A 16,945-nucleotide genomic window follows, 5' to 3' on the forward strand; every position below is an offset into this window, starting at 1 on the left:
AAGCTCTGCTGTTCAGAGCTATGGGGCATAGTTGACTGTGTACTGAATACACCAACCTTTGCTTAAATCTGTGATGGGATGAAAGGAACACTGCCAAACAATGCCACGAAATGTAATTAGGTGATAACTCATTTAACTATTCTCTGTGGCAAGAATGGCAGTGTTTTCATAACAATGGAATCTAAATAAGTTATTACCATTGTTGCCTTTTGATGAAGCTGTGTGGTTCACCAGACCGTACGAGTCATAATTCCACCCTCTTCTTTTAGGCATACAAGGAAGATTTCCCTAAAGTTTGGATTTGTGATTGAACCCTCAATTCAAATGTAATATACATATTAGGTAATTTTGAGCATCAAAATTTGTCATCAGCTGGTATGAGTTGCATTATTTGTCCAATTTTTAGGTGGCGGGCCGCCTGCATGTGGAAGTGATGCGAACAAGCGGGGATCTTAGTGATCGAATTGCTGGTGGGGACGATACTTTGGACAGTCCAAATGAAAGTGACATGCAGGAGAGAGAAACAGTGCGCAAAATAGTCTGTAGAGTAAGTGTGACTCCAGTTCGCTGCAACACTGTGCATAAGAGGGAATTTGTTGTCTGGAAATTGGCTGAAAACAGTACTACATATGCAGTAGTCCAGAATTGGTTATTGCTTTGTCATAGAAATGAAGAGTAAGTATGGTAAAATTGTCTTAGTCCCAGAGGACCATTTGGATTGCGTGCTCATTAGAGAGAAAGAGAACTGGTGATGAGATTAATCTGAGGTCACCATGTCTCTGGCAAGGCATGAGGTTGAGAAGGTGAGACCTTCATGGTGACCTTTGCCAGTATGGGGATTGAACCCACGCAGTTGACATCACACTGCATCGCCATTCAGCCAATTGGGCTATCTGACTCCAGTTGAAAAAAGCTATGTAATCCATTTAGCAGTTTGTATCATCTGTAAATTATGCGGTAAAGTAATTTCACTGTTTTCTTGGGAAAAAGCAGAACTTGTGCAAGTGACATTCACAACTATAAGGATTGAATATGCAGTAAGTAACTGCCTGTGAAAACAGTTTACTTAATTAGTTTATTTTAATATTCTGTTATTGAATTTCACAAAGATGTGATATGGTAACTGAAATCTAGGATTGGAATTCGGCTAAATATGATTTTTCCTGAGAGATTCCTTTCCCTCCTGCATTCTGTCTTCCAACAATTTCAGCAGTGGTTTCTACAACTGTTACAAATTGTTTTGTCCTTTCTGCATAAGTCCTGCATCCCACATTTTGATCACTGAGTTGAATAATTCCTTGATATAAGGGTCTTTAAAAGCCATGCTACTGGTCACCTGTTTAAATCTCTCCCACTGATTTTTTAAAAATCATTGGTGATTTTGTAAGATCTCTGTATTGTACCGCGTACGCTAAATGAGTATCCCGGTGAAATTTAACATGTATAAAACTCTCCCTCCCTCCCTCCCTCACCTCCCTCCTCCCTCCCTCACCCCCTTCCTCCCTCCCTCCCTCCCTCACCCCCTTCCCTGTCATTCCCCACCACACTTAGATAAAAATTCTTCAAGCGACAGGGCTGCCTCGACACCTGTCAAACTTTGTTTTCTGCCAATATACCTTCTGGGATCAGACTGAACCGATCATTGTTGCACCAGAGGTGGATCCTTCCTCCTTAACCCCACCTGGCAAGGATCCAGAATGCATGGTTGTTTTTGATCACTGTAAGGTAAGGGAATAAATCTTGAAACTTCTGCTGACTTTCTGTTGCACCTTCTAATTTGCTCAGGTATTTGGCTTGATTTTGTTGAAGAGATTTCATATTGAATCAAATGTCATATTGCTTGGGAGTCTGAAAATCCGCAAATGTTTAGGCATTTTTTCTAGAAGCCTGCAGAGTTGGAATGGGGAGACTAAAGTACTCAGTAATTTTTAATGATGGTATGTACTGTTGTGCCAGAGCTTGGTTAATTGAGGGCATATAGTGTCAGAAGCAATTGGTCTTCATTTTGATGTCAGTTTAGAATGCTAGAATTGCATAGCAGGTCAGTGAATAGCTGGTGAAAATGCCGTTGCTCGTTAGGGAGACATGTTGCAGAACATTGTCATCAGGGGAAATGCAAACAGGCTACCTCTCAAAATTAGGCTCTGCTTAACTCCAGCATTGCACAGAGTGAAACAACAAGGAATAGTAGGGTCAGTCTATAAGACCAAAGGCCTGAATATTCTTTTTGTTTGCACAGAATGTGTTCCTACATATGAATGCATCTCACTTCCAAAAAGCATAAATGAACCATATTAAAATATTGACTAATTATTTTAAATTTCTTGTTAGTGTAGCTATTAACACACTCTCGATTGTGGAGCAGCTGCTGCCCAGTTGCAGAATCAAATCTCATGGTTCTGGGTTTTGCAAATGTGGGCTTATTCAGTACAATTGCATTCTGTCTATTATAAACCATTAAAGGTACATGCTCAAGCCGTATATAAGGAATATGTTTAATTTGGCATTCTTACGTTTGTGCAAGTGGGTGCAAAATGACAAGCTTAGGTAACATGTCTCCTTCTCCAACAATAAATAAATTGATTTTTTGGTGTAAATCTTCACGAAACAATTGCATATCAATGTATGAATTTCTGTGTTTTTTAAATTTCTGTTTCCGGCATTTCTGGTTTTATTTTTGTCTCATTATTTCAGCATTCAAAACATACTCCTAGATGTAAACCATAAATATTTATGAACCAATATATTCCAGTGTCCAACACAGAATTACTCAGGGATACATTTTCTGGAGTATAAATATTTGTGTTAAATATTTATACTCTGGAAATGTATTCTTGAGTAATTTCTGCATGTTGGATGTTGGCATATTGATTTGAAGTTAATGTATAACCACATCTAGTTGATTTTTTTTCAGGAATTCTCACTCATCCTTTCTGAAGATCTGTTGGAATATCTCTCAGAAGGAGCACTGGCATTTCAAGTTTATGGTCATAAATCACGTGACTCTCGGAAAAATCCCTCCATATGGGACCTGGGAATAATACAAGCCAAAACCCGATCGCTACGGGATAGGTGATTATTCTGATACTGAGTGTTGATTTCTGTTAGATCGTTACCCTTCTAGCTTATGTAGTAGTGAAAGCTGTGTTATTGAGACTGAATTAAATTTTAAAGTAACATCTCACTGCTCTGATAGTTACCTCCAACCTTTCTATTGATGTCTCTCTGACTTTGCTCTGACCTTTTATTTATCCATTTGTGGGACATGGTTGGCCAGCATTGATAGCCTGTCCCTATTTGCCCTCGAGAAGGTGGTGGTGAACTGCCTTCTTGAATCGCTGCAGTCCACTTGCTTTGGGTTTGTTTCTTTGTGACTTTCTAGCAATTGATACAACTGAATGGCTTACTAGGCCATTTCAGAGGACAGTTGAGAGTCAACCACTCTGCTGTGGCTCTGGAGTCACATGTAGGCCAGACCAGGTAAGGATGGCAGATTCCCTTCCCTCTGAGACATTAGTGAACCAGATGGGTTTTTCCCACAATTGACAATGGTCATCGGTCGACTCTTAATTCCAGATTTTTTTAAATTGCATTCAAATTCCATCATCTGCCGTGACGGGATTCGAGCCCAGGTCCCTAGAACATTATTCTGGGTTTCTGAATTAATAGTCAAGCGATAATACCACTTGGCCATCGCCTACCCCTTTCTCTGTCATGATTAGGCGCTATCCTCATCGTTTCTTATTTTAGTTGGGTTAGTCTCGTTATTCAACTATTGTTATTCAAACCAATAGCAATTTCAATTTTCTATGTGCCATATTCCACCAAATAATTATGGAATTATATTTTTCAAAAATTTCATTTCAATTTTACAGTAATCAACAAGGCCTTCCCCCATCCAACTATACATATTTTGAACAGAACAAACCTTTTAAAAGCATTAGTGGTAAAGCCAGCATTCATTGCCCGTTCTTCTGGAGAAGATCTTGGTGAGCTGCTTTCTTGAGGCTCTGTAGTGCTCAGCATGTGGCGACTTCCAGATTGCTGCTGGGCAGGGAGTTCCATAATTTTGATGTAGCAACCCAAGATCTTATGTGACTTGGAGGTGTTGATGACCCAAGGCATCTGCTGCTCTTGTCCTTTTAGAGATCATGGATGTGGAACCTGTGGTCAGAGAGGCCTTGAAGAATTAGTGCTTATGTGACTTGGAGGTGTTGATGACCCAAGGCATCTGCTGCTCTTGTCCTTTTAGAGATCATGGATGTGGAACCTGTGGTCAGAGAGGCCTTGAAGAATTAGTGCTATGCATAGAGTAGATGGCACACATTGACAGCAATTTGTATTAGTGTGAAGGGAGTGAATGTCGAAAGTTTTGGATCGAGGTCTGCGTCAAGGACAGACTATTTTGAGCTTGAGTGTTAGTGGAGCTGGACTCATCCAGGCAAGTGGAGAGCATTCTATGACATTCCTAACTTCTGTCTTGTAGATGGTGGACATGCACTGCAGCAGAATTCCTAACCTTTGACCTGCTCTTGTAGCTACAATATCTATGTGACTTGTCTGATGGATGGTAACACTCAGGATTTTGAAAATGTGAATTTCAGTGATGGTAATGCTGTTGAGTTTCAAGAGGATAGTTATATTCTTCTTTATTGGAAATGATCAGTGCCTGATACTTGTGTGGTGCATGTACTTGCCACGTAACAGCTCAGTGGATAATGTCCAGGTTGTCCAGGTGTATGGGATGTTGTGCAATGAGAGAACACTCCATTCTGATCTTCTGATGGAGGGAAGATCACTGTTGAAGCAGCTGAAGATTATTGGACCGAGGAAACTACCTTGAGGAACACCTGCAGAGGTACCTTTGGGCTGAGATGATTGGCCTCCAGTAACCAGAACCATTTTAATTTTGCTCGGTATGACTCCAAATAGCAGAGAGTTTTCCCTCTGATTTCATTTGAATTGAGTTTTGCTCAGGTATCCTTTCTGCAACCTCAATGTCAAAGGCTTATTACTTTCACCTCTTCACTAGGTCAGTTCTTATGTCCCTGTTTGGACCAAGGCTGTAATGAGGTCAGGAACTGAGTGGCCCTGGGGCATCCCAAGCTACTATGTTCAGTTCATTCCTTTGTAAATGCCATATGGTAACACTGACAAATGAACCTTTCTATCACTTTATTGATGATCAAGAGTAGAATGCTAGAACCATTGCACAGGACAATGTGGACAGGACTTAACTATGTAATTTTCCACATTGCTGGATAGATGTCAGTATTGTAACTGTACTGGAACAACTTATCCAGGATACAGTTAATTCTGGAGCACACCTTCAGTGCTGTTGCTGGAATGTTGTCAGGCCCAGACTTTTGCAGGATTTGGTGTCTTCAGCGGTTTCTTGATATCATGTGGAGCGAACAGAATAAGTTGAAGACTGACATCTGTGATGCTGGGGATCTGTGGGGAATACAGAGATTGCCACCTTTGGCTGAAGATAGATACAAATGCTTGAGCCTTGGCTTTTGCACTAACGTGCTTTGTTCCTCCATCTTTGGGGATGAAGTATTTGTGGGACGCTGCCTCTAGTTATTTGCTGAACTGTCCACCACAATTCCTGATTGGACTTAGCAGGACCACATTGTTTAGCTCTGATCCGTTGCTCGTGGGATTGCTAGCCCTGCCTGTTGCATGCTGCTTCCGCTACTTAACATGCAAGTAGTCATGTGATGCCCACTGCTTAACATGCAAGTAGTCATGTCATGCAGCTTCACCGGGTGCCTTATTTTTGTGGATGCTTGGTGCTGCTCCAGGCACATCCCCCTGCACTTTTCATCAAGCTAGAGTTGGTCTCCTGGCTTGATGATACTAATTAATTCTAGATATCCAGATTTTGGTTGTTAGATATGTTTGAAGTTGGTCCCATTTAGCATATGTTTGACCTGCTACTGAGAGAGTTTGGGAGGGTCTGGAATAAATGTTGAGTATACCAGGATAACTCCTCCCTGATTGAATACCACTGTGCTAACATATCTGGGTGGATCTTGTCCTGCAAGTGGAACAGGACATAGTCAGAAATGGTGATGGTGGTGTTTGGGATAATAGCTGTGTAGTATGATTCTGTAAATATAACAGTTGGGCTGTTGTTTGACAAGTCCAAGGGACAGCTGTCCCAATTTTGACACAACTCTCTGCGTATTGGTAATGATGATTTTGCGGGATTGATGGGCTGTGTCTAACATTGTAGTTTCCAATCCCAGGTGGTTTGTGCAGTTTCATTCCTTTGTTCAGATTTTGTAGTTATTCATTGCAATCGCATGGCTCGCTAAGTCATTTCAGAGATAAGTCAACCACATTGTTATGGACCCGGAGTCTCAAATGATCAGACTCTGTAAGGATATCAGATTGACTTCCCTGAAGAATAATAGATTTTCCAAACTCAAACAAGTTTATTGTTGCCAAATTCAGTTGATAGTCCTGATGAGTCACTTTCAATTCTTTCACTCAAATTGTCACCTTCTATTTTTTAACTGTCTGCTGTAGTATCTACTGCACCCTTCCTGGGCTGATACCTGGGCAAAATTTACATTAGAAGTACATACCATTGCCAGGAGATACCATAGTCTTAATAACTTGAGAAACAAATGTATAAGTATTCATTTTCTGGGGATTGCTTTCGAAAGAGAAGAACAGTAGTTTCCAGGCACATGCTGTTCATGGCTGGATTTCAGTGCACTTAATTGGTACATTATATGTGCAATATTTGGACTGCATGCTTTTTCTTTCCCCTACATCAATGCTAATGTGCTCAGTAGGTTTTCTTGACCTATTTTTCTCATGAGTCTGCTCAGAGATGCTCACATCAGTCTGCTCACATGCCTGGAGAGGGTAGGACTTTAACCTGGGCCTCCCACTCCAAGGGTAGGGACACTACTACTGTGCCATAAGAGGGCTGAATGATTAGGTTTCATAAGTATGTTCAGTTTGCACCTTTAAACCAGAAACTGATTTGTTTTGATGTTCTGATCAAAGTGCATCGTGGTGGAACATATGATATTTAAGGTAAGATGAAGTAATAAATTATTTATATTTCATTCAACCCACCATCAGAAAGAACTAAATCTTAAAATAAACCTCTTGCTGTGACTGAAAATAACATTGTCTAAATATCGCCACTAATAACTTGTTATACAGGAGGAACTTAGATGACTATTCAGCTTAACCATTGTTTCACAGCATAATAATTTGTGTACCTGGGCGATTATTTATATCAACAGGTGGAGCGAAGTGATGCGAAAGTTAGAACTCTGGATCCAAATATTGGAACTGAATGAAAATGGAGAGTATGTTCCTGTGGAGGTGACCTTCTCGAAAGATGTTTTCACCGGTGGCATCTTTCAGCTACGGCAGGTAACTGGAGGGCAGGAGAGTTCCAAGCTGTGCGTCAGTGAGGATAGAGGTCTGGAAGTCCTTTTGGAGTCTAATGTTGAGGTGGAATGGAAAGAATGTGATTTTGGCAGAAGGAAGACAGTGCAATTGTTCATATAAGGTCCTAGTGTGATGTATTAATGTGTTTTCTGTGTGCAACCCACACTAAATAGTCCTTATTGTCCGAGTTAAAATACACAGTCAAAATACATCAAGCATCAACCATATAGTGCAAGAATCTAGTTAGTCATGTGGAAGCCAGAATTGTAGGAGAGGAGTTGTGAGCCATTTCCTCTCGGAGAAGTTAGTGATGCAGTTGGGTTGTCAGAGTAATACGACAGCAGTTCCTTGTACTTGTTCACAGATGATCAGGTTTTATTCAGTATCATAGCATTGAGGTCTGGTCTGCCAACCAGTATCCAAAGTATCTTGTCATATGATGGGTTGGGTTCTAAGTTCCTGTTTCTTGTGGAATATTTTAGCAAATTTTATCTGTATAGGTGATACCATTGTGCCAGCAATCAGTTGATGATGCAGCAAGAAACTAGGATTTTTTTCTTTAGTCAAGTAAGCCTTCAAAAAGTGGCTTGGTGAATCTGGAGGACCTCCTCATCCCTATTATTATTGGATTTCAACTGCTTATTACTATGTTATTATAGCTGGCTCTCAAAAAACATGTGATGCACATTCTCATAGAGAAAGACTTGTACTTCTGAATGTAGATAATGCTAACATCATTTCCCTGGACCAAACGTTTGTAAGTATAGTTCAAAACATTGTCAGATAGTTACAGATTATGGAGGGTTATTCAGCATATTTTCAGTTCATCCATTCAAAAAAGAACCTCTCTCACCACTGTGATAATATTCAATAAGTTCTGAAATGTTTTCAGAATTTTGCCTGCACTAATAAACTGTGCACTCCATTCAGTGTACTGGTTGATGAGTGTAGAGAACATCATGGTATTAATCCTAAACTTGTCTCCTATTCATACACCTATCTTCCATTTTAATTCTCATTTAATTTCTCATTCACATATTAATTCTCTCCATTTTCCAAACACTTGCCCTGCTTTATGCGCATCTCTTGAGATCATGCCTCAGGCAGGAATGTGTTTTCAAGGCTAAAAGCTTTGATTTTACTTGTAGCTCAGCCCTTTGTAACTTCCAGATCATGCATGTTCCCCTTGTATAGCAATGATCAGACTGTCCACAGTATATAAAGTGTAGTCAGCTGAATATATTAGGTAGTTTGATCATGGCTTTGTCTGTCTGATATAGTAATATTTTGGCTATGCAGTTCACTATTTTCTTGCCTTGTTGATTGGTGTTCTGCATTTAATTGGGCATGAAAATGTGTTGCTGGAAAAGCGCAGCAGGTCAGGCAGCATCCAGGGAACAGGAGAATCGACGTTTCTGGCATAAGCCCTTCTTAATTGGGCATGTCTAGCATCAAGCTAACTAAGTTTTCTAGATGTAAAACTCCATCTGTAGTTATTTTTGCGCCATTTATGCAAATGTGGATCATCCATTTTTCTTTTCTCTATGTAGCATTAAATTGAATCGAGCATTGATTTCTAGCTATTGTATTTAACTCATTTGATTGAGTGTCTCCTTTAATTTCACCAACCCTTTCTAGTTTGATACCGCCCGAAAATATGACCAATGTGTAAAGGGGTTATGAGTGCAGGTTACAGATCTAGATGAGAAATTTAGTGACCCCAAATGCCAGTTCTTGGGGTCTACACATTTCCATATCATTTCACAAGTTTGTGCTCATTCCAATGATACAGCCAGTTTTTTTCAAAATTTTGTTCCCAAGATTTACAGTAAATTTATTGATGGCTTTTTAAAGGAAATTTTGACAAATGGGTTTTGAACGACTGGGTACGATACATCACTGTTCATTTCAATGTGAAGGTTGTTGGTCAGAGAGGAACTTTCTTTGAATTTATGTTGGTTGCTATTCACTTGATTTCATTTCTTATGATTCGTACATTAGTTTGAAAGTTGCCTTATGAGCCTGTTGTTGTCTCTGATGTATTCTGTCTTTTTTTAATGTGAACAACATATTAGTCTTTTGATAAAAATGTGCTTCATCTTTGTTCCATCATTTTTCAGGGTCAATCTCGACGTATTCAAGTTGAAGTGAGGTCAGTCCAAGATTCTGGGACGTTGCCTTTAATTGCTGAAGCAGTTCTATCTATTGCTGTGGGATGTGTCAAAACCAGACCTGCTAGAAACCAGAAATATCCAGATGCTCACATGGTAAGAGGTTTCAGGTCTGTTACTGTTGATAATGGCAGAACAATTTAAAATGATTAATTAGAAATGGCACAGAGGAGCACACAATGGGGGATTTAACTATTGGAATCAAAACTATGTTTTTATCTTGTATTAGGAATTTGGCATATGTTGCATTTTGAATTGGCAAAGGCGGTTTGAATGGAAAGAAAGCAAAATGCGAACTAAACATTTGAGATAACTGAGTTGTAGACTATAACTATAGTTGCAATCTCTGCTGCTATGACTGTTCCTGGTTCTCTGTTGCTTGATTCCAAGTGAGTTCTGGTGCTGACTCGATCTGGCATAGTCAACCTTGTCTACTTCAAGTCATGCTCTGTAGGAAAAGAACTTGATGCATGTTGTGTAACTGTGAAGTAAACATGTTGTGCTTTATAAAGTGATGCTGCTTAGGTGAAATGTTCACCCAATTTATAAATCTGTATACCTCACCTATATTAGCAATGCTTTGACATTTGCTATTACCTTTTACACAGGAAGAGGAAGATGACATGGACAGTTACCAGGTATGATTTGATAACTTTACTATTCTGCTGTCTATTCTGGCCTTCATTTTATGCAAATTGCTCTCTCTTGGCTGTCACTGGTACAATTGCCACACAAATGTTGTTGAAAATCAGCTTTCAACAAGTATAAAAGCTTAAGCAATTCAGCTCTGGTACGTCTGGTAGAGTTGCATGAGACTGAGAACCAAGAAAGCACTATTGGCTTTCCTTTGATTAGATTATTGTTGAATGAAACTCACTCCTTGTTCCTACAAAATTATTCGTGCCATTCAGCCCATTGAGTCTCTTCTGCATTTCTATCATGGCTAATATGTATCTCAACTTCATTTTTCTGCTTTGTCCCTGTAGCCGCTGTTCTTCTTACTACTCAAGAACCTGTCTTAAAGGCACTCAATGACTTGACCTCTCAGCCTTCTGTGGCTGAGTTCCACAGATTACCATCCTCTGCTGAAGAAATTTCCCCTCATCTCCACTCTAAAGGGTCGTCCCTTCACTCTGCCTTTAGGTCCTAGTCTCTCCTACTAGTGGAAACATCATTACCACATCTTCTGTATAAAAGTACATACCTTTTTAAACTGTCATACTGTCAGCTTTTGATGGAGACAGTATATGGCATGTTTTATATGAAGGGGTTATTGTGAATTGAGCGTCTTTTCATTTCACCATTCCATTGAGCACTGTCAGGTTAAGTGTAAGATGTGAGCAAAACTCCCCATAGTCCAACATCTTGTTTATGGTCATGCAAGAGAGTTCCTGACTGTAATGGTGCAATATTTTTTTCATTTAAAACAACAAGCATCCTAGAAACATAAGGAAAAATGCTCAAGAGGACAATATTATGTTTATAGTTTACATTTATCAAAAATCCGATCTAGATTGCCTAGTTAATTTTAGTTGTACTAATATCCTAAAATTAACTGAAATGTACTTTATTATACGGAGACATCCATCTGTTTTGGGAAACGAGGGGCTGGATTGACATGGCAAGACCAATTTGTGAGCATAAGTCACTTCTACAGCTGGTATAAGTGAATAACTTTGGACTGAAGTTGACTGATGGTTTTGTCCGCTGGTGCGCTGTCTTGCAATATCTGGTCACTTCTTTGTTCCTCTGCTTTTATCATGCCCTTCCTGACATATTGTCTCCAGGCAGTCCAGTCAGCAGAGAGGACTTGCCATGCTTCAGCTCTGATCCTGGCCAACTTGAGGACTTGCTTAAAGACGTTCTTGAAATGTAGATGTGAACAATTTGTTGGTCTTGTGTCGATAGCATGCGTGTGATAGAACGTGATTTTGAGATCTGCCTGTAATCTATTTGAAATGTGTGACTCCTCCAACAGTGTTGCTGATGACTTGAGTCCCAATGTGTTGGAGATCCCTTTGATTGGTGTACTTCCATATCTGGCACTCTGTCTTGCCAGGAGATGATAAATGTATTGTAAAGGGACAGAAATGGATGATACGTTGAGCAAGAACATTAACTCTTTCTAATATATTACAGGAGAGGGATTTAGAGAAGCTACGTCGGAAATGGTTAAGTGCGTTGACCAAGAGGCAAGAATACCTTGACAAGCAGCTACAGAAACTTGCTAGCAAACCTAGTAAGTGAAGCAAGCTCAGAGGCAACAATTTTGAATAATCAGTCTGTTACTGTAGCATTTCTTGATTACAGCCCATCCGCTAAATTCTGTCTTTGCTGCCCTAGTCTTTCCAATTCTTACCCTTTGTCCCTTTCAGGCCGTAAGCCACAAGAGATGTCAATCTGTGAGCATCATTCACCCATCAGAACTCACTCAGCTATAATTGTATGAGCCTGAATAGTAAGTATCAGCAGGCTCCTCTATGTGTGTGCTATCTGTTCTTGTCCTCAGCAATCTGATTTTCAGACTCCACACACTAGTAGAGGTCATCACAGCCCCATGGTGTCATTAAAAGTAATGCAGAGAAAGCTGCATTATGAATTCAAATGTTCTTAATATACTGTTATGAATCTGAGGTTGAAATAAGTATTTTGCTGATCAAGTTCATTTCTGTTTTGAGCACGCCAATATACCGCCTAAATTAGATGTGAAATGTCCTGTCCATGGTTGGTGACGTATGAGTTCTGACATAATGCATGTGCTGGCAGTCTCCCATCATTCTCCGTGGTTTGAACAGGATTTTTGCTATCTTACTTCAGGCACCAGTTTCTCCTCTCGTTATGTTGGAGTCAGATGTGAATTTGATGCCATGTATCTTTCAGATAAATCTGAAGATGATGCAGACCGAGAGGCGCAGTTGCTAGAACGAAGATTAACTCTAACTGAGGAGAGGAATGCTGTCATGGTCCCGTCAGCAGGAAGTGGAATCCCAGGATCCCCAGCGAAATGGTTTGTCCTAAAATTGATTAACCAAAATAAAATTCTTCAGCTGAATGTTGTGAATTGCCATGGTGAGAGCCACTGATAGACTCAGAGATGTACAGCATGGAAGGAGCCATTGATTGAGTTATAGACATATACAGCACAGAAACAGACTCTTCAGTCCAACTTGTTCATGCTGACCAGATATCCCAACCCAATCTAGTCCCACCTGCCAGCACCTGGCCCATATCCCTTCAAACCCTTCCTATTCATATATCCATGAAGATGCCTTTTAAGTGTTGCAATTGTACTAGACTTCACCACTTCCTCAGGCTGCTCATTCCATACATGTACCACCCTGTGCATGAAAGAGTTGCCCCTTAGGTCTTTTATATCTTTCCCCTCTCACCCTTAACCTATGCCCTCTAGTTTTGGACACCCTCAACCCAGGGAAGAGACTTTGTCTACTTAGGTAAAAACAATGACTGCAGATGCTGGAAACCAGATTCTGGATTAGTGGTGCTTGAAGAGCACAGCAGTTCAGGCAGCATCCGAGGAGCAGTAAAATCGACGTTTCGGGCAAAAGCCCTTCATCATTTATTCCTGATGAAGGGCTTTTGCCCGAAACGTCGATTTTACTGCTCCTCGGATGTTCCCTGAACTGCTGTGCTCTTCCAGCACCACTAATCCAGAACTTTGTCTAAATACTCTATCCATGCCCCGAATGATTTTATAAACCTCTATAAGGTCACCCCTCAGCCTGTGATGCTCTTGGGAATACAGCCCCAGCCTATTCAAATTGTCCCTATAGCTCAAATCTGAGGAGCCACGTAGGATCAACTTCCCAATATGGTCCCGCAGTCAGGGCAGTCGATAGAAACTGCCGTAAAGACTACTTTTTGCCTTCCTGTTGTAAGTCCCAGGTTTCCTGCCTGTCTCAGCAGTGGTCTCTGACTTTGAAGATAGCAGCCTTCCTTCATAGGAAAGCAGCCCCTGTATCTGACTGCTGAAAAATACAACCCTGTTTCCAGCTGTCTGTTGAAGCCAAAGTACCCAGCCCTGTTGTCACCTTCCTGTTGTGTCTGGGCAACTCTGGAACCTGGTGACTGAAAACCCAATTTCAAAATTGCAAGCATCTCTTCTTTGTTCCATTTTCAAATGTGGTGTTACTCCTGTTTCTGTTACTCCTCCACATGCAAATACACAAGCTGTATTTAAATATGCTATTTTTTTCCCTCCTGAATGGGCCTGTGCACTTCAATGCAGATAGGCAGCATCAGCGTGACAAAGTGAACAGTTGTGTAATGCTTGCAGATTCATCAGCAGTTAGAGGCCAGCATGTAATTAGATATTTAATGTTAACTGAGATGAATAGTCAACTTTCTGCACCTTGCATTTTGAATTGCCAAATTCTGATGATCTAAAACATTAAAAGTAGAGAGGTTTTGTCTTCTGCTTCTTTATAACTATCCAGTAATCCAAATTACATGATTTTGAATTGATGTCGTCAGTCACAGCATTGAGCAGTAATGGTTCCAAAATTCACCCTTAATAGTTGATCTAAAATGACTGTATCCCCAGGTTCATTTATTTTATTGTGACTTTAATAAATCAAATTCTGTTACACATTACACACAATCCAAGATGTTTTAGTTAACCAACATCTTGCAAATCGCACTCCGCAATTGCGTGATTAGAGCTAGACTATTTGTTCGTAGTAGTTGAGTCAGGTTAAATTTTTATTGCAAGTTAGGCATTCAGTTTTTTCCATTTGAGATGGTAAATTGCTTATCCCTACAATATTTATTTGATTTTCGGAATTTCTTGTAGGAGCCCAGTGGCTGGAATGGAAACACATGTTCCTGTTGTTTTCCTTGATCTAAACGGTAATTTTTTGTTTTGTTTTCTTTTATAATGCACTAGTTGAAAGGGAAAAAAAAATGCTTTTCTTCTAAAATTTGGAGGATGGGTAATCAGTGTGATCTGAGCAGTATCATTCATGTCCTGACAAATTGGTGAAAGCAATCTTTTATATCATATTTTAACAAGTACTTCTATTTTAACAAGCAATGACAATAATGCTGGCTTAACCTGTCCAGGTTAATGAGAGAGGACTGTTATTTGTCCACTTTCTGATCTAATTAAATTCGAGATTGCATGCCCCATCCAAGTAAAGTAACTGGAAGCAGCAAGCATTGGGAGGTTTAGATTGGTTTTAGAGTTTGTGAAATCTTGAAAGATTCATCTTCGTTCCTCAATTTGTTTAGCCCACATGAGCCAAAAGGTTAAGTATACTATGGTAAATCGCAGATGAACCTAATTCAACTGATTGACTGTTAGCATGTTTGAATCCAGATTCAAATTAGTCCCCCACTCCCTGACTCTTTCCCAACGTGCTTACATGTTTTCTCCCAAACCTTTTTCAATGCCACCTTGAAAATTGCGACCAAATCTGTTTTCCCCCATCAAAATCCTAACCACTTGTTATGTAAAATGTTTTTCTCGTGTTAACTCCAGTTCTTCAACCCTCTCTGTAAACCTATGCATTCTGGCAATTGATCCTCCAACTGTTGGAAATAGTTTCTCTTTTATTACCTAAACCCTTTTCTGATTTTGAAATATTCTCTTAAAAGCAGCTTTGGGGCAGAGCCACTTCGATCAGGATAAAAATGCTTTTTACAGAGCACAAGTGTGTCAGTAGTTTGCCCAGGCTGACAAGTACTGCTGCTGAGTTTATCCTTAACTTACTTTGCTCACCCAGCACCTGACTTGTCAGGGTGGATTTGTCTCAGTCTAATTTCTTCCTTGACCCATGGGATTATGCTTGATTGCCATTCTCTTTGATTCCTGATTTCAAATGCCAGTGCCACCAAGTTAGGTTTGTCACTCCCCTCTGAGTAGTTTGGAGGACAAGAGTGAAGGTAGCTAGCAATGCAATGAATGTCTTTCCACAATTCTTCATTTCACTTTCTTGAGACAACAGGTATCTCTGAAATACAATTAAAGCTCTCTCATTATGTGGGCGGCACGGTGGCACAGTGGTTAGCACTGCTGCCTCACAGCGCCAGAGATCCGGGTTCAATTCCCACCTCAGGTGACTCTCTGTATGGAGTTTGCACATTCTCCCCGTGTCTGCGTGGGTTTCCTCCCACAGTCCAAAAATGTGCAGGTTAGGTGAATTGGCCATGCTAAATTGCCCGTAGTGTTAGGTGAAGGGGTAAATGTAGGGGAATGGTTCTGGGTGGGTTGTGCTTCGGTGGGTTGGTGTGGGCTTGTTGGGCCGAAGGGACTGTTTCCACACTGTAAGTAATCTAATCTAATCTAATTATCCATATGTATGTACAGACCACAGCAGAGGAATGCCATTAGCTAGGAAAAAGTTTTTAAAACATTTTTTAACAGTGCCAATAGATGTTATGCTTGTATTTAGTGCTGTTGCTATTTTCTTCTCTTTCCTTGCTCACTCACCATTAGCTGATGACTTCAGCTCCCGTGAAGATCTGGATGGGCCAGAACCTGGTGCACTGGATGCCAGCCTTACTGATGAAGATGATGATGACATTTTTGAACTTCAGATTGCAAAGCATCATGAGCCAGAGGTGATTGAACGCTCCATAGTTATATATCTTCAGATTAAATGAACTTCTAATAATGAAAAGCAAGGTAGAACATTGGACAGCGAGGACTGAATAAAAGTGCATTTGAGGAAGGAAAGGGGTTTTATAAGCTTTCCTTGAAACCAGGATTGTAGGGAGAATAAAAATGGGCTGGAAATGTGTTGCTGGAAAGGCGCAGCAGGTCAGGCAGCATCCAGGGAACAGGAGAATCGACGTTTCGGGCATAAGCTCTTCTTCAGGAATAAAAATGTCAAGTTAGAAAGGGGCAGCAATCCCAACTTTTAATAATGGGTAGAATTTTGTTTTCATTTTTCAAGGTAAGATTACAGCAAAGAAGTGAGGATCATTTATCATTCATGCACTGAGGTTTACAGCAGGTGCAGAATAGTTATCTGTTCGAATACGATAAATCCTAAACTGAATCGGGCCAAGCATGAAACAGTTTTGAAATTCAAATATTTAAGAAGTTAAAGTTCTTGTATCCCACTGCTAGAGCAAAACTGTGAATGGAGTTGGAAGTGAATTTGTAATGACAGAGTAGTGGTAATGTCACTGGACAAGTAATTCTGCCAGTGGAGCTGTTGGATTTTAAATTCAATTAATTAATAAAAATCTGGATATGAATCACAGTCTTGATAGTGGTATCATAAAGATATTGTTGTTTGTCATATAAGCCTTTATGGTTGGCTGGTGTCCTTTGGAGAGTAAATTTATCGTCCTTGCCTGATTTAACCTACATGTGACTAGATCCAGAG

General features: G+C 40.2%; 1 protein-coding gene across 4 annotated transcripts in view; it reads left to right on the forward strand.

Moving 5' to 3' along the window:
• Positions 1–16,945, forward strand: part of LOC122552613 (kinesin-like protein KIF13B) — a 174,998-nt gene that overhangs the window by 124,995 nt on the left and 33,058 nt on the right. For all 4 annotated transcript variants that reach the window (XM_043695364.2, XM_043695366.2, XM_043695365.2 and 1 more), the window contains 10 exons: positions 407–547; positions 1,552–1,725; positions 2,915–3,072; positions 7,272–7,404; positions 9,543–9,689; positions 10,202–10,231; positions 11,733–11,832; positions 12,474–12,600; positions 14,404–14,459; positions 16,048–16,172. In XM_043695364.2, coding sequence (XP_043551299.2) covers positions 407–547; positions 1,552–1,725; positions 2,915–3,072; positions 7,272–7,404; positions 9,543–9,689; positions 10,202–10,231; positions 11,733–11,832; positions 12,474–12,600; positions 14,404–14,459; positions 16,048–16,172 — 1,191 coding nt within the window. The remainder of the gene's footprint in view (positions 1–406; positions 548–1,551; positions 1,726–2,914; positions 3,073–7,271; positions 7,405–9,542; positions 9,690–10,201; positions 10,232–11,732; positions 11,833–12,473; positions 12,601–14,403; positions 14,460–16,047; positions 16,173–16,945) is intronic.

This window comes from Chiloscyllium plagiosum, unplaced genomic scaffold (genome assembly GCF_037043375.1).
Source record: "Chiloscyllium plagiosum isolate Xiang-an unplaced genomic scaffold, Cpla_swu_hap1 HiC_scaffold_10, whole genome shotgun sequence".
Taxonomy (NCBI): domain Eukaryota; kingdom Metazoa; phylum Chordata; class Chondrichthyes; order Orectolobiformes; family Hemiscylliidae; genus Chiloscyllium; species Chiloscyllium plagiosum.